Below are 24,604 nucleotides of genomic sequence, written 5' to 3'. Positions count from 1 at the left end.
ACCTCTACCACCTAGAAAGATAAGGGCAGCATATGCATGGGAACACCACCGCCTGGAATTTCCCCTCCAAGCCACACACCATCCTGACTTGGAACTATATCATCATTCCTTCAATGTCGCTGGGTCAAAGTCCTGGAATTCCCTCCCTAACTGCATTGTGGGTGTACCTACATCACTTGGACTACAGCGGTTCATGAAGGCGGCTCACTACCACCTTCTCAAGGGCAATTAGGGATGGCCAATAAATGCTGGGCTAGCCAGAGATCTCCACATCCCATGAAAGATAAGGAAAAATGTACATGGCTATAGAGAAACAGCTGGAGAGATTGGCCCTTGTTATGTTTTTTTCTTGTTTGTTGTATAATCAAACATAGATCAATCAAACCAATGAACATTACAGCCTCCTTCTGTGTTGTATGATTCTACACTATTTGCAGCTCTATGTAATTCACCCAGGTACAGGTAGGTCACTCTTTGATCACTCTGTCTTGTTTTGTGGTTTATAAGAAGAAGAGGAACTCCATGAAGGATTTTTTTAGACGTCAGTGGGATGCGAGCATTACTGGCAAGACCAAAATTTGTTGCTCATCATTAATTAAGCTGAGAAGGTGGTGGTGAGCCATCTTATTAAATAACTGCAGTCCATGTGGTGTAGGTACAACCACACTGCTGTTAGGAAGGGATTTCCAGTATTTTGACCCCACAACTGCTAAGGAACAGAGAAAGAGCTCCAAGCCAGGATGGTGCACGATTTGGAGTAGAACTTGCAAGTAGCAGTTTTCCCTGCGCCAGCTGCCCTTGTTCTTCTAGGTACTAGACATCACGGGTTTGGAAGGTGCTGTTAAAAGTAGCTTTGGTAAATTGTTGCAATGCATCTTGTAGATGTTATACACTGGTGAGTCAATGCTGGAAGGAATGAATGTTTAAGGAACGACAATCAAGCGGACTGCTTTACCCTGGATTGAATTGAGCTTCTTGAGTGTTGTTGGAGCTGCACTCATCCAGGCAAGTGGGGAGTATTCCATCACACTCCTGACTTGGGCCTTGTAGTTGGTGGACAGGCTTTGGTGAGTCAGTGAGTTACTCACTGAAGGATTCCTAGCCACCGACCTGCTCTTGTAGCCACAGTATTTCTATATCTGGACCAGTACAGTTTTTAGTCAATGATCATCCTAATGGAAACCACTGCAAATCACAATGAAATTCTTTTTAAGTGGCAGGTGACAAATGTAAAAAAAATCTCAATAAATGCAGACAAAAAAGTAACAAACTTTTTAAAAATGGGAACAAAAAAAAAGTGACAGAACCTTAAGCCACAGCTTTAAGTGTGCTTAGAAGTTAGTCATCTTCATCTTGGCATGTTGCCTATTTAATGCAGAGATCATAATGTTGCTGGCTGGTGGAGTGAAGCAGTGGGACATGTAGGAAGGAATAGATCATTAGCATTATCTTTCCCCAAAGGTTTTAAAGATGCGTCTTCAACTCAGCTCAGCAACAAAAGGTTTAGAATCCACGCTCAGGTGTAACTGTGATTTGATCTAAAACCTCAGTAAGACCACAGTTAGAGCAATCTGCACAGTCTTAGTCCCAAACTATAGCAAGGCTGCTAAGGAAATCAAGGGGTGCGCAGCACAGATTCACTAGGCTGCAGTCTGATGTGAGGAAATAGAAGCAAAGAAAATAGATGAAAACATTATGTCAGTTTTCCTTAGGACAGAGGAGTTTAGGAACATAGAAACATGGAAGATAGGAGCAGGAGCAGGCTATTCGGCCCTTTGAGCCTGCTCCGCCATTCAATATGATCATGGCTGATCCTCTGTCTCAACACCGTACTCCTGCTCTCTCCCCATACCCGTTGATGCCTTTAGAGTCCAGAAACCAATTTCCTTCTTTCTTGCATCCAATCTGTCCATCCCTGTCAGAATTTTCCCAGTGTTGTGAAAGGCGCTATATAAAGTTCTTTCTTGGATATTGGTAAGTCTCACCTTTATTGCAAAGTATTTTCAAGTTGCCATGGCAACAGAATGTGGGCACCTCAGTGGTGAAAAAAAACTGCATGTGGACCAAAAACACTGAAGAATTGAGTTGCTGCAGCCTTTCTGATGAGGTGTTCTGCCAAGGTCGGTTGTAGCTGCCTTTAAGGCAGGTGGTAAAACAATCTCTCTGTGGGGGCTGGGCCTAGCTGACTCCTAAGCAGCCTCAGTTAAACTATTTTTGATGGAGTTGGTTAAGGGTGGAATGTTGGTTAAGGAACTGAGAAAATGCCCAGCTATGCTTTGAATGGTGGCGCACTTGTTAGACACTTCAGTAAGCAGGTGACATCTAGACAGAGCATCTCATCTAAAGTATATCATCTCCAACAATGCTGCATTCTCTCAGTCTGTTCTAGACATCAGATTAGATCATGGCTGAAGTGGAACTTGAAGTCACAAAGTTGGACGTAGGAGTCTTTCTTTATTCTTCGATTCGGGATGTAGGCATCGATGGTAAGACTGGCATTTATTACCCATGACTAGTTGGCCTGTGAAGGCAGTGGTGGTAATGGGCCTCTTCTTTAAACACTGGCAGTAGTTTGATACAATGAAGGCTAAGGCCCAGACCAGACAAGGAAGGCAGTGTTAATTTCCTGAAGAACATGAGTGAACCAGTTGAGTTTGACAGCAATCTGACCAAATAAATTATACTGCATGAGAAGAGAGTGCTGATTGGCTGGCACTGTCTTCCCATGCAGTATAAATAGTTAAAAGCTACTGCGGATGCTGGAAATCCAAAACAAAAACAGAATTACCTGGAAAAACTCAGCAGGTCTGGCAGCATCGGTGGAGAAGAAATCAGTTAACGTTTCGAGTCTTCATGACCCTTCGGCAGAACTGAGTATAGTTAGGAGAAAGGTGAAATATAAGCTGGTCTAAGGTGGGGGGGCGGGGGGAGAGAGAAGTTGAGGGTGTGGTGATTGTGGAGATAAGCAAGCAGTGATAGGAGCAGATAATCAAAAGATGTCACAGACAAAAGGATCAAAGAGGTGTTGAAGGTGGTGATATTATCTAAGAAAAGTGCTAATTAAGAATGGAAGGCAAGATACTCAAGGTACAGCTCTAGTGGGGGTGGGGTGGAAAGACTAACAAAGTTTTAGTTTTAGATTTAAAAATAATGGAAATAGTTGGGAAAAGAAGAATCTATATAAATTATTGAAAAAAAAGGGAGGGGGGAAAAAACTGGAGGAACAGCACCTCATCTTCCGACTAGGCACTTTACAGCCTTCCGGGCTGAATATTGAATTCAACAACTTTAGATCTTAAACTCCCCCTCCCCCCATCCCCACCCCATTTCTCCCCCCTCTCGAAGGGTCATGAAGACTCGAAACGTTAACTGATTTCTTCTCCACCGATGCTGCCAGACCTGCTGAGTTTTTCCAGGTAATTCTGTTTTTGTTCAGTATAAATAGTTGTTTGCTTTATTGTTGGTTTATCTTGTGAGCTGCTCTGATGAGTGCAAGACGAAAAGATTCAATAGCTTGTCTCTTTTTCCACAGCACTCAAATTCTGTACTACCAAACAAAAATAGTTATCCTTGAGACATGGCCAACATTGCCAAGACTGCATTTAGAGCTATAGCGCCAACGTAGCACAGAAGGAAGCCACGCGGCCTGTCGAGTTCATGTCAGCTTTCTCCAGAGCATTCTAATTAGTCCCATCCCCCTGCTCTATCCCAGTCTATTCACCAGTTGCCCTGAAATGTATTCTTCTTAAGCTTCCAGTCTGTGTGCCGAAGTTGCTGTCACAATGGTATTCTTAGGGAATTCCATCTTCTTGAGCCAGAGATGCTGGGAGATATATGTCTGACAGGACGATACGTGACATGGAAGAAACATCGGAGATGATAGTGCTCCCATGGTATTGCTGCTTGATCTTCTTGGTAAGAGATTTGGGCCAACCAGGGGGCACAATTTTAAGTTGTGTGAGGCTAGAAATAGATTAGACCTCAGGAGGTGGTTCTCTTCCCAGACAATAGTGAACCTCTGAAACAGGCTGTGGTCTCATGTGGTGGGTGCTGATTCCCTGAATCCTTATAAACAAGAACTGGATCTGTTTCTTGGCTGGTAGGAGCATCACCTTATATAAAGGTCAATAGCCCATAGAATTATCAGGGGCAGAGTGATCTGTTAAACTGGATGAACCTGAGAGTCCTCACCTGTCCATTATTGCGTGTTTGTCCGTTGCAGAGGAGAGTTACCAAATTGTTGGGTAGGTTCCTTGGTCATTACTTTAGACCTTACTAACACAGTTGTTGATGAGGGTTCAATTCTAATGTGCACGTTCCTCAGTGCTAAAGTTATGTTCGTAGCCCTGACTGTGCCCAGTGTATTCAGAGGCACTTCATGTACTGTTAGAGGTGAGCCTGTCAGCTATCCTGCCACTGTTTTTCAGGTAACCTTTTTTTATATCATGGTTTTATTGCCTGATTATGCTTTTCAATGCTATAATGGAAGCATTTGCTAGATAAAGACATTAAAACAGGTTAGTCAGCTGTTTCTGTGGAACTTTATTGTAGAGCGTGGGTTGGTTTTGAAGTCTTTATGAGAGGCATAGTTTTGTGTTGATTGACATTTAATTGTTAATCTCAGTATCACCAACTGCTGTAATTGCCATAGGGAGCCCCAGTGCATCATCTGAGCTAGAGTCTCAAGGTAATGTTGGAACAGAGCGAGAGCAACCTTCTTAGGCTTGCTTCAACACCATCTCGATGCTTGCACTATCAATGCTGCGTAGGGATGAACCGCAGGTATGGGTTGCATTGAATGTCACTCTGAAGTGAAGGCAGATGTAAACAAAATGGAAGTTGTTACACTGTATGGGATGCTCTTCTGAAAATATAGAATCATATTAGAGAACAGAAGGGTACTATTTGGCCCATCGCACCTGTGCTGGCCCTTTGAAAGGGCTGGCCAATTATTTCCAATCCCCGCCCTTTTGTTTGCCTCTAAAGCCCTGCAATTCTTTTCCTTTTCAAGTACGGTTCCAAATCCTTTCTGGAATTTTCTAATGAATCTGCTTCCAGCGTCTTTTCAGTTGGCATATTCCAGACCATAACAACTCACTGCTTAAAAATTTCTCCTCATCTCCATTCCTGGTCCTTTTTGCCAATTACCTTATATCTATGTCCTTTGGCTCTTGATCTCCCGGCCAGCGGAAACAATATCTCCTTACCGATTCCATCAAAGCCCCCCAGAATTTTGAACCGTTGGCAGCGGGCAGGTTTAGCGGCGTGACCAGAAAATATGGCGTGAAGGCCAAAAATCGGTTTCACAACGTCGTGAAACCAATTTGCAATCATCTGCTCTGCCCGTCAATGGCGGGTCATGTTTCCCGCCTTTGGACATTGGGGACTTCATCGTAATACACCACATTATAAGCCCTGCTCACCAGAATCAACACCCCACACTGGATTATCCGAGAACGTCAGTGTGATTGCGCGCTGACATGTTTCATATGTCATACATAAGTGACGTGCACCCGGTGAGCTGCATTTCGCTCGGGACTTTGAGGTTTGTTTGCCTACCTTGCTTCGGGCAGCACTCGCGGTCATCAGCACCAGGCTTCGTAGACAGCATCACGTCACTTTTAGGGGGTCTCACGGGCAGGTCTCTACCTACCAGACCAGCCATAAGGCAGGAGTGGCTTTTTAATGGCTGTAGGGCTAGGGCTTGCTTGGGGAAGGAGGGGGAAGTGGCATCAGGCAAGGGAAGAGGCTGCAGGGTGAGGGCTGTACTGGGGAAGGAGGGTATCCCAGGCTGTGTGTGGGGGCTCAAGTTGATCAGTGCAAGTGGCCTCAAGATGGTGAGGGCTGAGGAGGCAGTCTCCAGAGGAGATGAGGCCAGATGGAGATGTGAGGATGTGTGAGAATGGGTGGTGATGTCCCTTGAGCTGGCAGCGAGTGAGATGCCAGTGAATGTGCGATGGGCTTGAGTGTGTGAGTTTAGGGTGATGAGATGGTTGCCTTACCCCGGCAGTGGGAAGAGATCATTCATCCTCTGTCTGCGCTGGATGACCAGCCTGTTCTGTGCAGCACTGGCACTGATCACCACTGCCATTGCCTACAAAGCTGGAGTGGTGAGATTGCTGGACCTCCTGCGGCCAGAGTGGGGGTAGAGAACATCATGACGGGCCTCCACAGTCGCCAAGAGGCATTCCAGGGATGCATCACTGAATAGGAGGGTGGTGGTGGGGGGTGGGGTGGGGGGGGTGGTGGCTGCAATCTTCTTGTCTTTAGGTGCCATGTCTTCTGTGCAGCAGTCCTGGGCTGGAAGCGCTGAGAGGAGTGTGCGCAGCCACACTTCAAATTTGGTGCCCGGCGTGAGGAAGCCGCAAGGTGACGGCATGGTGGGCAAATGAGAGCCCACCCACCATGGAAATGGTGTGCTTCCTGGGAATGCATGATAAAGGAGGCGGGATTGGGATGATATGGCGTGAAAAGCCGCCATTGTGGATGGCGGGTAAAACATTCTTTTTCCCGCCTGTTATCATACTTAGTGCAAATCTGGGATGATTCCGCCCCACCTCTAGTAAATCTCCCCTTAACCCTTCACTGTCACTGGGTCAAAATCCTGGAACTCTCTCCCTAACAGCACAGTGGGTGTACCTACACCACATGGACTGCAGCGGTTCAAGAAGGCAGTTCACCACCACCTTCTCAAGGCAATTGGGGCTGGGCAATAAATACTGGCCCAACTAGCGAAGCCCACATCCTGTGAATGAATAAAAAGTGGAAAACATCCTTGTCCATCAAGCCCTGGATGTGACTTGAACTTGTTGTTTGATTCAGAGAGACGGTATCTACTTGTCACAAGGCCTCCCAATCAAATGTGTAACTGACCGTTTTCTGGGGAGTGACTTAAATAAAAGGTCACTTGCTTATGTTAGCTACAGGATGAGGTTATTGAAAGTGGGAATCCACGGACTGGAGTAGGGAATTCTCAGGGAGACCTTACCGAAGTTTTCTTTGTTAAAATGAATTGCAATAAGATCTGCCATTTTTAACCACAGGGTGGACTGAAATTCAGGAAAGAGAAAGAGAAGGAACAGTTTAGATTAACCACTTGACAGAAAGAAATAAAAACAAAAAAACTACAGCGGATGCTGGAAATCCTGCTGAGTTTTTCCAGGTAATTTCTGTTTTTGTTTTGTCACTTGACAGAAAGGTACTGTTTTATGCATTTTCACAACCTTAGGATGTCCAAAGTGTACTCACTGCTGTAACACGGCAGCCCATTTACACATAGTGAGGTCCTATAAACAGCAATGTGATAATGACAAGGTAGTCTGTTCCAGTGATGTGGGGTGACAAAGAAGAACAATTTCCATTTATATAGCATCCTTCCTGACCACCAGATGCCCCAAGGCACTTTATAGCCAGTGGAGTGCTTTTTGAAGTATAGTCACTGTTAAAATATAGGAAATGTGACAGCTGCTTTGTCTACATCAAGTTCCCACAAACAAGCAATGAGATATTGACCAGATAATCTGATTTTGTGATGTTAACCGAGGGATAAATATTAACCAGGGCACCAGGGAAAACTCCCATGCTCTTCTTCAAAATAGTGCCCTGGGATCTTTTAGACCCACCTTAGAGGGCAGACAGGGCCTCGGTTTAACAGCTTGTGTGAAACACAGCTGCTCTAACAGTGCAGCAGTCTCTCTGTACTGCGCATGAATGTCAGTGTTGATTTTTGTGCTCAAGTGTTGGAGCAAAGGGTCAATATTACTTAGGACACCATCCCTGAACTTCTTCAACACGGTGCCATGGGATCTTTTACCTCTGACTGAGACAGGGCTTTAGCTTAAACATCTCACCTCAGACAGTGCAGCACTCCCTCAGTGCTCCAATGAGAGGTCGGCCTATAGCACACATTCAAGTCCCTGGGGTGTCGCTTGAACAACCTCCTGACTCCGAGGCAGTTATCCACTGAGCCACAGCTGAAAACACATAGCATAAGCTGCTGGCAGTAGATGGTGGGGGTGCACTTGGAGAAAAGCTACATTTGGATAACATCTTTTACAAGACATTCGAAAAGACTTGGCAAGCCAGCAGAGTGCTTCTGAAGTTGGAGTCAGCAGTGTTTGAGAAGCAAATGCAAGTTTATATCCTTCAGCCTTACAACAGCAAGGACAGCGAATATAACAACACTGGCATCTTCCTGACAATCTGTGACCCATCCACAAAAACTCCATGGTGAAGACTCGTGTAAGAATGGAGTTGGAAATGTTGCATACTTGTTCAGTTTGCTTGCAATACATGTACAGGACTCTCAATCAAAATGAAATGAGTAAAAGGAACTGAATTTGATGGAAGAATGGCAGGTGAGGTACAGGATTGAAAGTTAACAGTGATAAGTATGGATACTGATGAATTAATACTCTGCAGAGCTCGAAGGCTCCATTCCAGGGGCCCAGGGAATACACTCTGTCTAATGCATCCAGTCACGGTTGAATAATCTAGATGATAATGTGAGATTGATATTCTGCACTTTCACTCGATTACCTTTGGGAGTCAGGGAGATGTTGGGCTGTTTTCCCTATTGTTACTCACACCATCAAGAGATTAAATAAGTTGAGAAGTGCCTGTGACTGTTCAAATAGCCCTCTGAAGTTCTCGCTAATTCTAAGTTTCTCTACTTTCAGCTGCACCATCCTACATGCTTTCCTTTGCTCTGCACCCTGTGCAGAAGTCAAAAGAAAGAAAGAGCTCATATTTCTGTTGCATCTTTCTCACCCTCAGGAGGTTCCAAATGCTTTATGAAATCTAGTCACTGTTGTAATATATAGAAATACAGCATCCAATTTGCAAGCAAGGGATCCCACAAACAACAATGAGATGATGACCAGATAATCTGTTTGAGTGAGGCTGAAGGATAAATATTGATCAGGACACGGGGTGGGGGGCATAGGGTTGTGGGGGGAAGGGGTCAAACTCTTCTGCTCTTCTTTTAAATATTGGTGTTGGAACTTTTACGAGAGGGCTGACGGGGCCTCGATTTAACACCTTATTTGAAAGATGGCACCTCCAACAGTGCAGCACTCTCTCAGTGCTGCTTTGTTGTTTCTGTATCGCCCATTTTGTGCTATCACCTCAGAGTAAATCTCTACACCCCACTCCATCACAGACGTTCTGTTTTGTCCTTGCTTTGCCCTATTTCCTTTGGCTCTTGTACTTGTTTAAAAGTCCTTACCATCTTCCAGTTCTGATAAAAAGTCATCAGCCTTAACTTTGCTCATCACTGTCTACAGATGCTGCCTGAGCTGCTGAGTGCTTTTCCAGCATTTTTTGTTTTTAATATCAATGTCATCCCCTTCACTTGTGAGGACAGGATTGGACTTGGTTGCTTGGTGACAATGACCCCTTGTTTAAATAATCTGCTAACAGCCACTGTTTAAGTTTTTGCATTTATTCTTTCACAGGATGAAGGCATCACCAGCAAGTCCAGCATTTGTCACCCATCCCTAATTGCCCTTGAACTGAGAGGCTTGCTAGGCCATTTCAGAGCACACCACATGGCTGTGGGTCTGGAGTCACATGTAGGCCAGACCAGCAGATTTTCTTCCTGAAAGGGGATTAGTGAACCAGATGGGTTTTCATGACAATCAATGATAGTTTCATGGGCATCATCACTGAGGCTAGCTTTATATTCCAGATTTATTAACTGAATTTAAGTTCCACCAGCTGCCATGGCCTGGGATTTGAAACCATGTCCCCAGACTATTAGCCTGGGCCTCTGGATTACTAGTCTAGCAACATTGCCACTATACCACAATCTCTCCATAAATTGCCGTATGAAGTATAGACACTAACATATGCAGAGCTTTATTCATCTCTTCTGGGACATGTTGGAACCCAAAATCCTCGGCCCTGGCACCCAGTCAGTTTAACTGGGAGATGACGTGAGTATCTGTCCTGAGGGACAGAGGCCACGCACTTGGACACATTTGTGCTGAACAGATAGATTCAACATGGATTCATGCCAGACCATTCTAGTGGAAGGCAAAATACTGCGGATGCCAGTATTTTGAAACAAAAGCAAAAAATGCTGGAAAAACTCAGCAGGTCTGACAGCATCTGTGGAGAGAAAGACAGAGTTAACTTTTAAAGTCCATACGACTGTCATACGGACTCGAAACATTAACTCTACCTTTCTCTCCACAGATGCTGTCAGACCTGCTGAGTTTTTCCAGCATTTTTTGTTTTTGTTTTTGTTTCATTCTAGTTGAATTATTTTGCTCAAGTTACTAACATGTGGGTAAGGGAAGGTCTATTGATGTTGCTTATATGGACTGCCAGAAGTCTTCTTGATACGGTTTTGCACAAGGGACAATTAAAGCACATGGAATTGGAGGCGACCTTGTAATCTGAGTTGGGAACTGATTGGGAGGTGGGATGGAGGGCAGGTAGGATAGAAACATAGAAAATAGGAGCAGGAGTAGGCCATTCAGCCCTTCGAGCCTGCTCCGCCATTCATCATGATCATGGCTGATCATCCAACTCAATAGCTTGCTCCCACTTTCTTCCATATCCTTTGATTTCTTTCGCCCCAAGAGCTATATCTAACTCCTTCTTGAAAACTTACAAGTTTTGGCCTCAACTGCTTTCTGTAGTAGCGAATTCCACAGGCTCTCCACTTTGTGGGTGAAGAAATTTCTCCTCATCTAAGTCCTAAATGGTCTACCCCATTTCCTCAGACTGTGAACCCCTGGTTCTGGACTCCCCCACCACCGGGAACATCCTTCCTGCATCTACCCTGTCTAGTCCTGTTAGAATTTTATAGGTTTCTATGAGATCTCCCATCATTCTTCTGAACTCCAGCGAATATAATCCTAACTGACTCAATCTCTCCTCATATGTCAGTCCCGCCATCCCAGGAATCAGTCGGGTAAACTTTCGCTGCACTGCCTCTATAGCAAGAACATTCTTCCTCAGATAAGGAGACCAAAACTGCACACAATATTCCAGGTGTGGTCTAACCAAGGCCCTGTATAATTGCAGCAAGACATCCCTGCTCCTGTACTCGAATCCTCTGGCTATGAAGGCCAACATACCATTTGCCTTCTTTACCGCCTGCTGCACCTGCATGCTGACCTTCAGCGACTGGTGTACGAGGACACTCAGGTCTCATTGCACATTCCCCTCTCTCAATTTATAGCCATTCAGATGATAACCTGCCTTCCTGTTTTTGCTACCAAAGTGGATAACCTCACATTTATCCACATTATACTGCATCTGCCATGTATTTGCCCACTCACTCAGCTTGTCCAAATCACACTGAAGCATCTCTGCATCCTCCTCACAGCTCACCCTCCCACCCAGCTTTGTGATAGAGGAGGTGGGAGACTGAAAATCAACTCTACCCCATTCCTAATCACTGTCCACTGCTCCATGAGAACAGGATGGCACACTACTGTCATTTACACCCCCAGCCTCGTTCAAATAACTTACTAATGCTTATTGTCCAAGCTTGCATACATAAGACAGTCTCCACTTAAAGGGCCGACCATTTAGAACAGAAATGAGGAGAAATTTCAGAGGGTTGCGAATTTTTGGGGTTGTATATACCCTAGAGGAGGGGGCTGGTTAGTTTAGATGGTTAGCGTGTGGTTCAAAATAATACCAACAGCTCAGGTTCAATTCCTGTTCCAGCTGAGGTGGACTTAGAACCTGACTCCTCACCTGGCCTTAGCTTAACATGGAGTGGTGCCCCTCAAGCTATGTAGCCAATTGTCTCTCTCTAATAGAGAGATGCCTATGGCCCCTCCTGGACTATGGTTAATTACCTACCTGCCTATCCCCTAGAGTGAGTATATTCTGGATGGTGATCAATAGCAATTCAAATGCAAAGGAAACTAAGGGTTATGGGGATAATGCTTGAGTCTGAGGATCAGCCATGATCTCATTGAATGGTGGAGCAATTCAAAGGGCTGTGCCACCAAAACCTTAACCTATTTTTAATGTTCTTATATAAGATGGCAACTTAAACAAGGCAACAATGCAACCAGTCAGCAGCGTATTTAAGAGAAATGGAATGGGAGGACAAATATACTTGTAGAGAGCAAAAGTGTGTGGAAATACATTCTCAAAAATTCACAATTCAGCAGGTACTAGGAACTGAGGGGAGAGAGGCCGCGTATGTGGAATATAATTATATAACCTATAAACACTCCACATCTTCATTCAGACGCCCCTCTCTGCCCTCTCTAGGGGAAAGCTATTCGGCAACTGATGAGATCATTCTGGAACAGAACAGAATGCTCTGGGAAATTCTGGAAAGGGTGATGGTGATACGCCTTTAAAATCTGAGGCAGGCAGTCGTAGAATCAAAAAATGGTCACAGGACAGAAAGAGGCCATTCAACTCGAACCCTGTCCGTGCCAGTTTTCTGCAAGACCAACTCAGTTAGCTCCACTCCCTTACACTTTCCCTACAGCACTGCATTTTCTCTTCTGATGGCTTATCCAGTTCCCTTTTGAAAACCACGACTGAATCTGGCTCCACCACACTGTCAGGCAAAGCATTCCAGATCCTAACTATTCACAGCGTAAAAAAAAACCATTTCCTCATGTTGCCGTTGCTTCTTTTGCCAATCACCTTGCATCGATTTCCTCGGGTTCACGATCCTTCCACCAATGGGAACAGTTTCTCCCTATCTACTCTGTCCGGGTCCCTCATGATTTTGAATAACTCTACCAAATCTCCTCTCAACCTTCTGTTCTCTGAGAAGGACAGCTTCAGTTTCTCCAATCTATCTAGTCCCTGACTGAAACTCCTCATCCCTGCAACCATTCTTGTGAATCTTTTCTGCACCCTCTCTAATGCCTTCACATGCTTACAAAAGTACCATGTCCAGAATTGAACACAATACTCCAATTGCAGTTGAACCAGTATTTTATAAAGTTTCACCATAGCTTCCTTGCTTTTCTACTATATGCCTCTATTTATAATTCAGGATCATAATTCAAAAGAAAACAAATAAATAGAACAGCTGACAATTTGTGGGGAGCAGACAGTAGCAGTTTTTACTTCCTTAATCTGCTATGCCTTTCTCCAAATATGTTTCACATTTATATATGGGTGAGAGTGATGTAACACACACTATTTATCGTAAATTCATGTCGTGCAGAAGGCCATTTGGACCATCTTGCCTGTGCCAGTTCTTTATCAGTCGTTGCATTACCCCCTGCTCTTTTTCTATAGCCCTGAAAAATAATTCCTTTCAAGTATAAATCTAATTCCCTTTTTGAATGTGTGATAGGATCCATTTCAAAGCTTGCATTTTTTTGTTGAGACTGACCCCAATTGAAAAGGGAAACCGGAAAGGGAAACTTAGAAAAGAAACTGGGAAAGGGAACTGACCCTCCCAGTTTCTAAGGAAACTAAAATCGAAGCTGAGATTGGAAACCAAAACTCCTGGGGCAACTGAAACATATAAAAGGACACAGAGCCATCCGATCTCCTAGGTGATAATGATTCCATTGGGGAAGTACAGGCAGGCAGAAGGAGGCAGAGACTAGATCCAGAAGCTGAAAATAAGCAAATACATAAGGGAGAGTTTTCCCCAAATCGGGCGGGCCGGTCGGGAGCGGGCGCAGGCGGGCGCAGAGCTGATCGCCACCCGCGATCGGGTCCGCACCACCATTTTCCATGACTCCTGAGGATAGTGGGAGTGGGCGGGCGGAGGCGGGAGTGCTACGACCGCCGGGTCCAATGGCGACCCGGAGGCCCGTTTAAATGCAGCCTTACAAAGGCTGTTCACAATGGCCAGTAGAAGGGTTCGCCAGAGCGCTGCTGGAGAGCAGGCCAGGCCGGGTGGTAGGGCAGTGGGGCACTGTGCCCCTCGGTTTTCCGGTGAGCGCCTGGCTGTCCTCTTGGAGGAGGTGGCAGCACGGCGGGAGGTCCTCGTTCCGAGGGGTGGGAGGCAGAGGCCCCCTCACCACCTGATCAAACATGCCTGGGATGAGGTGGCAGAGATAGTCAGCTCCCATGACGTGGTGCGACGCATGTAGGTCCAGTGCTGCAAGCGATTCAATGACCTCTTGCACTCAGGAAGGGTGCGCACCATGTTGGCAGAGGTCACTAAACACAGCCGATAGCCTTTCCCCCCATGGACCCCCCCCACCTTGCCCCAACTCAACTTGCCAATGAGTGCAATTACAGCATTGAATCCTTCACGGCATGTTTCCCTCGCTGGGTGGGCCAGCAGATAGTTCACCCTGAGAGGGTCGTGCTGAGATGGATTCTGCACCCGCAGCCTGTGTTAGACTGACACCCAGAGTATAGATTCGGGGGCAAACTCAATGAAATGCACCTAGACGCAGTGCTGGAACCGTGGGGTTTGTCAAAGTCAGGATGCTGACATGCTGGGAGGGGGGCTTCCAGGTGGCGGGGCACCAATCCATCTGCTGCCCTTGGCATTCCACGAGTTTGAGCCTCCTTGCTTTGCAAGGTTAGACCGTGTGCTGCCAAATGTGATGGAGGCAGCATGTGGGCAAGGTGGGGTCAGCCCTGGCTGGGGTGGCAGGGCTGTGATGGGAATCCAGGTACAGGGTGGACTAATCAAAGCTCTTCTCTCCTTTTCTGGTGAAGACTGCGCACAATTCCGCAGAGTGGATGTGGACTGGCGGAGGTCAGGCCCAGTTGGCCATCGTGACTAGATATGAGCAGGAGGTGATGGGTCTGGAGAGGCGCCATGCTCCCAGGTCCACCCGTGGCGGTGAGGCTGGGGTGCCACGGGAAGGTATGATTGCCGGGCACTGAGGTCACAACGTGTGTCCCAGCAGCCATGGCACTGCTGAATACTCAGTGATTGAAGTTTGCAACATGGGTTGACCATTGGTTATGGAAGGATGAGCGCATAATGATCCGGGGGACAGGCATGCACATTGACACTGTCTCCACTTTAACTAATCAAATATCCTTGTTCTTCCTTTCAGCATCACCGGAGCAGGGCTGGGGGGAGGAGGCAGAGAGGCCACCTCTCACACCTGAGGGCCCTGAACAACTGGACTCACCAGCATCACACCATCTCTGCCAGACAGGCACCAGCGCGGATACTAGCACCGCGGTGGGAATTGGATCATCGGCTAGTGTCCCGGGGCACAGCGCTGAGGGCAATTCATACTCTCTTGAGGTGTGGGCAGAGATAGAGAGTGCCCTGGGCGCTGGCAGTCAGAGGACTGATGGGGAACAGGCACATGCTCAATCGGTGGCTGGTGATGAGCCTCTGGAGTTGTCCATGAGGCAGCAGATGCTGGAAGTCCAGCAGAGTGTGCGGGAGGATCTGGCAGAGACACATGAGGCTATGCGTGCCATGATGCCAGTGCTGGAGGAGCATCACCGATGCAATGAGCCTCATGGCCGAGCACCATGCTTCCTCCATGGAGAGAGGGGCGACTCTGGTGCAGAGCCTACTCCAGGAGAGCATTCAGGGCTTCCTGGGGATGCGCTCTGACCAGCAAGCCCTCACATCGGCATTGACCTCAGCTGGTCAGTGCCAGTATGGGAGATGGTTTGGGCACCAAGTGTCCCATCCACGGGGAGCAGGGAGGTCCAAAGTGACCTCACGTCAGCGCAGCATCTGCCTGTTGTCTCTGCGGGCTCCACTCAGGGCGCTCCGGGTGAGGGCAGCAGCTCCTCCGCCCCTCTCCCAGTGAGTGCAGGATCCCGTGAGGCTGCGGCAACTGGGGAGAGCCAACCGTGGAATTGGCCGCCTCCCTCCCAGGCGGGGCCATCAAAGGCTCCACGGGCCAGAGGACAACCGCCAAGGTCATCGAGGCCACGGGACAGCAGAGTGAGCAGGGTGCCAGCGAGGGGGGAGCAGCTAGATGTAACACCCGCAAGCGTAAACTTAAGGCACCTTAGGCACACCACGGGTTTATCACTGGTTCCCCGAGGTGTTGCCCCGCTATTAGTTCCTGACCACTTAATGTGATGCGTAACACCTTTACAATTATTTTTTTCTGTACTTCATTTTGTAAAATCATTAAATTTTGATATGTGAGCTTGGCTCAGGGTGACTCCTTACTTCTGCAGGTGGACGGGAGCCCATGGTGTTATGACTGAGATGTTTGACATTGAGCTTTATTGACAAGGCACATAGTTAATGTTCCTACCCAGGCGGATTTTGCTCTCAGGGATTGAGTATGGAGCCTGCAGCCCTGGCTTGTCTTGGAGGTCCATCTGTGGTGTGCTAGCTGAAGGTTCATTGGATTAAAGCCCCTCGGGTGTCCCTGCCTCCCTGGAGTGTGCCCGGGTCAGCGTCTACCCCCTCAGTGTTCTCCTGTAGGTACTCACCCTTGGACTCACTGCTGGACTCATCGTGTGCAGCCGGAGCCATTGCGTCTACATCTTCTTCGTCCACTGCGTCGCCCCTTTCCAGCACAGATTGTTGAGAGCACAGCATGCAACCACTATCAGTGACAGCTGTTTCCAGGGGTCGGTGGGTCATCTTAGCGGAGTTTCCCAGTCAGCTGTCCACACTTGTACCAAGCAGGTGATAGACGCTCTGCACTGGCATGCACTGTCTTTCATCTGCTACCCCACATAATCTGGGAGTGCGCCCCCTGAACGGTCCAGGCATTGGAAGCACATCTGGAAAAGACTGATGGTTCTCTCTACCACAGCCCTTGTGGAGGCGTGGCTCCTATTGTGCCACTGCTCAGCCTCTTTTCTTGGATGGCAGAGAGGTGTCATGAGCCACCTTTTGAGGCGATAGCCCTTGTCACCCAGCAGCCATTCATCCAGCCGGGCTGGAGCACTGAAGAGCCCCGGCACCTGGGACCTTGTGACTGAGAGTGATGAACTATATGCTGAATGTGGACTGCTGAGCCAATTCATAAGATTTGCCTTAATTGTATCTGCCATTTAATGTGTAATTTATAGTTTCCAATCAATTGCAAATTGCCTGTTAATTCATGTTTAACTTATATTGATCCTGGGTTCGAGAGGACAGCCGGTTTCCTAAGATAGTATTTTGCGTTTTCTTTGTTTGACTCTTGTACAGTAAAAATTCTTCTGTTTTAAACCATGGAACCTTGTGGCTTCATTCTTCTAGTAAGTAACTGGGATTTCAATTTTTTAAATTTTTTTAAAAAAAAAAGTTGCTGGTCTCTAATAAGATCGTAACAAAATTTGCCATTGATTCTGCTTCCATCAGCCTTCCAAACAGTGCGTTCCATGTCATAATAACTTACTGTGTCAAACAGTTTCTGCAAAGTTGCCTTGGCAATTATTTTAAATCTGCGTCCTTGAGTTACTGACGCTTGTTCTGTTCACCCACACGCACCAGGCACATCATATTCACCAGTTAGACCTAAAGTTTGTTGAGATGCGTCTATTGTGTGGGCAAAGAGAGTTTGCGTGCTTTTCAGTTCTTGTGAGCAAGTTCGCTTCTCACTTTCAGCTACACCGCTGGCTAGCAGCAAGGTGAAAAGGAGAGCCAAGTGCATAAGTCTCTCCTTGTCAGTAGACAGCCTCACTATTGGTAAGCCCTCTGCTGTGTCTCCACACAGTGACACATGGAAATGGATAAATACTTGTACTGGAAGGGGGGAAATAAGTACAAGGCTAGAGGGGAAAGAGCAGGGGAGGTGTGGTATAAATTGAACAGCTCCACCAAAGAACCGTGTCATGGGCATGATGGGGTGAATGGGTCGGATGGGCCAAATGAGACTTTGGGGGGGGGGAGGGGGGGTGAAATTGTCAAACAAGGTGTCAGGTCAGTAGCCCGACACGTTGCCACCTACAGGCCATCTTGCTGGAGGCGGGTCATCACCAACAATGGCCACCCCGGCAGCAGAGGGTAGCTAATGTGAATAATCAAGTGCCCATTTGGATATCACCAGAATCTTCCTGGCAGCAGATGGATATGCTCCACTCTGGCAGGTGCCTGGAGGCGGTTTGCTGGCAATTGACCAGGGGCCAGCAAGGCCTCCTGCACTTAGCCCTCATGGCCCCACGGGCTCTCCCCTACAGCAGCACCAGCCACCTCCCCTGGCGGAGGAACCTGCCAGCCTTCCTTAATGGGGCGCTGTTATGACACAGCAGGTGGTATTTGCCAGGCTGACCAAATCCACAAGGGAAACTTGGCCACGCTATCACAATGGTTTTGCAATTTGCATTCATTATGAGAAGGTTTGTGCACTGAAGTCAGAAGTAATGAGTCCACTAACGCCTTTAGAGATTTAAAACATTAAATAAAAACATTTATTAAGAAAACAGAATAAAACACACACACAAGATTACAATTACACAGTCACTTAATCTTATAACAATTCCCAAAATTCCTGGGTAACCAGACTCCCAAGTACACACCCCCTTTAAAGCAACAGTCCAAAATAGGTTTTAAATGTATAGCAACAATCCAGCAAGGTTATCACGAGCACCCACCCGACATTGGAATTCTAAAGGCTTTTAGCACAACTTTGGTTACTGGAACAGCTTTCTTCTGCAAAGTGGATAAAGGCTTTTCCCCCAAGTCTGTTTCACACGGTGTACCCTTTCAGATATTACACGGCCACACCACACATAGCCTTCCATCCTTCTTTAAATATATTTCTTCTTCTTCAATTTGTAAATCCCATTGTTCCAACGTCTTTGGAGTTTACTTTTCCCATAATATAAAAATCTTTGATGTTGTCGAAGAGGAGGCGGTGGTGTAGTGGTATTGTCACTGGGCTGGTATTCTAGAAACTTAGGGTAATGCTCTGGGTTTGAATCCCACCACAGCAGATGGTGAAACTTGAATTCAATAAAAATCTAGAATTGAAAGCCTGATGATAACCACGAAACCATTGCTGATTGTTGTAAAAACCCATCTGGTTCACTAATGTCCTTTAGGGAAGGAAATCTGCTGTCCTTACCTGGTCTGGCCTACATGTGACTCCAGACCCACAGCAATGTGGTTGGCTCTTAAAATGCCCTCTGAACAAGGGTAATTAGGGATGAGCAATAAATGCTGGCCTAGCCAGTGATGCCCACATCCCATGAACAAATATTGTGAAAAAAATTATGGCCAGCACTTTTGGGAAAAACCAACGTAATACCTGCCTTATTTATTTTGTAAGTTGTAAACATCCTGCCATGTGTCTTTGAAAACCAAACATCTCTCCACTTAACTTAAAATGCAAATTTCATTCACAACCTCTCTGCTGAGAATTTATCCTAGTTCACTCATTAGCATTTCACTTGCTCTTTTACACCTAACTCTTTTGATAATTTCAGCCTTGCAGTCTACCTGTCTCTAATTTAATTAAATCAGCCACACTGGCGCAAACATAAGCCTGCTTTACAATCTCCCCCACTAATATTAAGAAAAATATGATAGCTTTGTGACAGATGCCCTCCAGAGGCAGCCAGTTAATTGGCCGACTCTGGGAAGACCTCATAGGTCAGTGCTCCGCCATCAAATGTAGGATTGGAACCTGGAAATGGTCCTGAACCCTGATTACTTTTAAAATCTTACGCCGTGTAAATTGTTGTTCCCTTTGAAATTTGCCATTCTTGCATCTGTCCTGATGAGTAAGCTTCAACAACATGTCTCCTTTTTCAGCAATATTCAAGTCTCGTACTACCAAGCGACTACTTTTAAAGTCCTTAAGCTTCTACACCTTCAATGCTGCATTGTTTAATGGTTCTATAATTTTGAACACCCCCTACTAAATCGCCCTTTAACCTTCTCTACTCTGAGGAGAACAATCCAAGGTTCTCTACTCATGAAAGAAGCATCCCAATTATGTTTGATACCTGGATGGGGGAAAAGGAACATGGTTAACAGACTCAGGATACAAAAGGAGAGAGTGGAAAATGAAGGTGTTTGAATTAATTTATTTAGGAATTGTAAAAGTCATCATGAACACACTGATATTATACACAGCTTTAAGTACAACTTCAGCGGGAATTTAAAAAAAATAAAAATTAAAAAAAAAAATCACAAAGTGTTAACAGTTTCTTTTTTAAAACTACGTACAAAAAAACACAACGGAGAAAGGATCATTAAGCAACAGATTGGTACCAGTTTCATATCACAAGAACAGCAAGCATTTAAACATATTGTACTGTACAGTACTTGGCAAAACCCCATCTAGCCCAGAGAATGTTCAACCCTTTGATATCAATATATACACAGCCTGTACAATGCACACACACACACACACACACACTCTCGCAGCATCAGTGGAAGTATTGCCTCTTGTGCTATAGATAATATTGCCCAGTTTCCCTGTTCAGTTTGTAGACACTGAGCTTTAAAGGCCAGAAGGTCCCAAGTTCGATTCTCAAGTTGGCTGATCTCGAGCAGTTAGGTTGTTGCACTTGGCCTCAGTGACTTCTTAGCGTGGGGGGTGGGGGGCAGGGGGAGATCGTGCAAGAGAGGCAAAGGGTGACGTGGAGGAGGGGTATTTGCCAAGGTTGGGGTAGGGGGGGAGAGGGGAAAAGGGAGATTTAATTCTTAATCGCTTGGGTGCTTGGTTGCGAAAATAAAGCTTGGTGCCTTCATGACAGCTGGAGGAGAACATTGGAAAATAAAAGTAAGATGGGCCGTTTGAGAAACTCTGTGAGTTGACATGGGGGTGAGCTAGACAGTGTCGATTCACTATCGACAGTTTTCTCTGACATTGGCTGCAGGAGCATCACTGAATAATTGGGTATTCTCACCAAGCATGTGTCCAAATACATGCACACTCACACAGTCTGTCTGGCAGCCGTCGGACAGCAGTGATTAGGAGCAGGAACCCAGCCTGACGTATCTCCCCTTCCTCAGCCCATGGGATGCTAAGGCCAATTACACTGTCGCTGTGGTTACCGTGACTGAGATCAGCTCAGAGTTTTCATGACTATTCATTGTGCTGAAATTTGTCTGTTTTCGGTCAACGTGTGGTACTCCTGTGCCAGTATGTGTACAGCATTGCAAAACCTCGCTGTAGCATTCCCAGACTGCAACACATCCTCTGTAATTCATTTTGCTGGCTTTGTTTTTGTGCTTATAGGGGAGGCGAATGCAGCCAGGATTGGAATTCATTTTAATGTTTCTACCCAGTGTCAATGTCAAACAGTCCCAGGACAGGCATACCACAGACTAGATATAAAGATCCATCTACGCTCCTAGGGCAGCTATATAGCTATATAAATCTTCCTCTACACCTCCAGGGCAGGTACAGCATGGGTTAGGTACAGAGAGAGGCTGTCTCCAAACTGTCCCATCACACACTCCCATGAGCTCAGTATGACAAGGCTGCATGTCCGGTGACCACTATCACTGCACCCATTAAAGCACCCCTCATTTTGGATGGAGCTGTACAGAAATGTCTAAAACGTGGACACCAAAAGATCTGCTATTAAGATAACAGCAAATTGTATTATTTCACTGCTCCCCCCAGCCATCCCCACCCCAATTTACTTCCATGGGTCACGAGATGGATCCAGTTTTCAATGAATTTTCATCCTTAACAAATCTCGGAACCCTCCCCCCCTCTACAATCTGTTGAGCTTCCTATAGTGTGTTTTTGGATTCGGTGTGGAAGGTGCTGAGCAATGTATCCATGCTCTCTCCCTCCCGGTTATGCCAAATGTACAAAATAACTACTTAGCCCTACACCACTACTCACCCCCCCCCCCCCCCCCCCCCCCTCCCCCCAACCACAAGCCCTAACCTGCCAACCATAGCCCACTGTTGAAAGCATAAATATGAGGCAGTAAATTGATGCGTATTTGTGTTGAACTTATCTAAGGCCAATAGAAAGAGACAAAATGTTTTCTAAACTCACCAGCTCTACAAGTTCTTGCAGTATGTGAACTAACTTCTGGTCACCTGCCCTAATGTCTTCTTATGTGGCGATACCTGTTTGTTGTCTTTGCTACGAAACACCTTAGATCTGTCTTACTGTGTTAAAGTTACGGCCTTGTTCAAAAAAGGGTGTGCAGATGAACTCAACAACTGCAGCTCAGTCAGTTTAACGTCAGTGGTGGGAAAGCTTTTAGAAATGATAATTCAAGACAAAATTAAATAGTCACATGGTCAAATGCTGGTTAATTAAGGAAAATCAGCACAGATTTGTTAAGGGCAAATCGTGCTTAGCCTAAGTGGCTTGAGTTTTTTGATGACCACCAGAGAGGGTTGGTAAGGGGAATGCTATTGATGTGGTGTACATGGGCTTCCAAAAACCATATGATACAGTGTCGCACAAGAGGCTTGCAAGCAAAGTTGGAACTCAAGGAATAATAGGGACAGTGGCAATGTGGATATGAAGTTGGCTGAGTGACAGGAAACAGAGAGTACTGGCGAATGGTTCTTTTTCATACTGGAAGAAGGTTTATAATGGAGTTCCCCAGGGGTCAGTGTTAGGACCCTTGTTTTTCCTGATACATATTAATGACTTAGGCCTTGGTGTATAGGGCACAATTTCAAAACTAGTGGATGGCAAGAAATTTGGAAATGTTGTGAACTGTGAGGAGGATAATGTAGAACTTCAAAAGGGTATAGACAGGTTGGTGGAATAGGCAGGCAAATGGCAGGTGACATTTAATGCACAGAAGTAGGAAATGATTTATTTTGGTAGGAAGAATAGAAAATAAAGGGTACAATTCTAAAGGGGGTGCAGGAGCAGAGGGAGCTGGGTGTATATACGCATAAATCATTGAAGGTGGCAGGACAGGTTGAGAAAATCATCAATGGAGCATAAAGTATCATAGGCTTTATCAATAGGGGCATAAAATAAAAAACAAGGAAGCTATGTTAAACCTATATAAAACACTGGGTTGGCCTCAACAGGAGTATTGTGCCCAGTTCTGGGGAGCTACACTTTAGGAAGGATGTGAAGTAATTAGAGAGGGTGCAGAAAAGATTCATGAGAATAGTTCCAGGGATGAGGACACTTCAGTTACACATAAAGATTAGAAAAGTTGGAACCATTCTCCTCGAAGAGAAGGTTGAGAGGAGACTTGACAGAGGTTTTCAAAATCATGAGGGGTCTGGACAGAGCAGATAGAGAGAAACTGTTCCCATTGGTGGAAGGATGGAGAACCAGAGGGCGCCGATTTGAGGTAATTGGCCAATGAACCAATGGCCACATGAGGAAAAACCATCTTTTCACGCAGTGAGTGGGTAGGGCCTGGAATGCACTGCCTGAGAGTGTGGTGGAGGCAGGGTCAATCAAGGCTTTCAAAGGGGAAGCGGATTATTTTATAAAAAATTCATTCATGGGGTGCAGGCGTCGCTGGCTAGCTGAGCATTTATTGCCCGTTCCTCATTGCCCTTGAGAAGACAGTGGTGAGCTGACCTGAAAAGGTGGGGGGGAAAAAATATGCAAGGCTACAGGGAAAAGGCAGGGGAGCAGCACCAGGTGAATTGTTCCTTCAGAGGGCCAGCACGGACATGATGGGCCTGAAGGCCTCATTCTGTGCTTGTAACCGTTGTGTGACTCTACAATGGTGCTATATGCTATCTCCATGTGAGCTGTTGTTCCTGTTGCTGTCACATAGTCCCCACTTTTACACCACCTTTCGACACATACTTTGCTCCATATTCGACAGGTTTATCCTGCTTTGATGCTGTTTTATTACTTCACAAGTAAACTTCTGGCTTATAAAAAAGAGAAAGCAAATATTGCATTTCAACAAGCATCTAGATCTACTAATGTTACAGAAAAAAGAATTTCATCTCTGAGCCCATTCTAGTCGACGCAGAGTATTCTTTAGAAATAATTTGCACTGAGATACAAGTTGCTTATGAAACTAATTCCTTTTTAAACAATGGAAACCCTGCCCTAAGAACTGCGTCAAAGAGAGTCTAAAACATGCTATAAGGCCCGACTTAAGACTGTAAAATCTGATCTTGCTGAAATGAGGTTCACTTCAATTATATCAGGTTTTTTTAAAAAAAAATAAGTTATCAGAATATGGGCACTGTTAATAAGGCCAGCATTTATTGCCCATCCCTAATTGCCCTTGAGAAGGTGGTGGTGAGCTGCCTCATTGAACCGCTGCAGTCCATGTGGTGTAGGCACACCTACAGTGCTGTTAGGGAGGGATTTTGACCCAGCGACAGTGAAGGAACGGCGATATATTTCCAAGTCAGGATGGTGCGTGGCTTGGGAGGGGTGTTTCCACGTGCCTGCTGCCCTTGTTCTTCCAGGCAGGAGGGGTCATGGGTTTGGGAAATGCTCTTGAGGGAGCCTTGGTGAGTTGCTGCTGTGTTTCCTGTGGGCAGTACACACTGCAGCCATGAATTAACACACTGAGAGTGGGAAACGCACTCTGCGATCTCAATCGCAAATAAGCCAAGAATATATACATAAAATTCCATTATCAGCCATCGGAACAAAGGTTTTAATTTGCTTCATGTCATGCCTTTCATTAATACAGCAGACTAAGAAAGTTCGTATGGATCAGCTAATGGGTGTTTGGGAAAAAAATGGATCAACCTGCATTGATATAGCACCTTATTCATCTCTCAGGAATGTCTCAAGTTGGAACACAAGAACATAGGGAATAGCAGCAAGCCTGGGCCTCTTGAGCCTGCTCTGCCATCCAAGGTGGTCTTGGCTAATCTTCCTTATCAACTGCAGGGGGC

General features: G+C 45.9%; 1 protein-coding gene across 3 annotated transcripts in view; it reads right to left on the bottom strand.

Moving 5' to 3' along the window:
• Positions 1-19,656: 19,656 nt before the first annotated feature.
• The window catches only part of LOC144688054 (transcription factor COE3-like), a 573,849-nt gene continuing 568,901 nt past the window's right edge, over positions 19,657-24,604 (bottom strand). For all 3 annotated transcript variants that reach the window (XM_078554698.1, XM_078554702.1, XM_078554699.1), the window contains exon 16: positions 19,657-19,782. In XM_078554698.1, the coding sequence (XP_078410824.1) occupies positions 19,673-19,782 (110 nt within the window). In that variant the 3' untranslated portion in view covers positions 19,657-19,672. The remainder of the gene's footprint in view (positions 19,783-24,604) is intronic.

Source organism: Cetorhinus maximus, chromosome 1 (genome assembly GCF_964194155.1).
Source record: "Cetorhinus maximus chromosome 1, sCetMax3.hap1.1, whole genome shotgun sequence".
Taxonomy (NCBI): Eukaryota; Metazoa; Chordata; class Chondrichthyes; order Lamniformes; family Cetorhinidae; genus Cetorhinus; species Cetorhinus maximus.
This window is presented reverse-complemented; position numbering and strand designations above follow the sequence as displayed.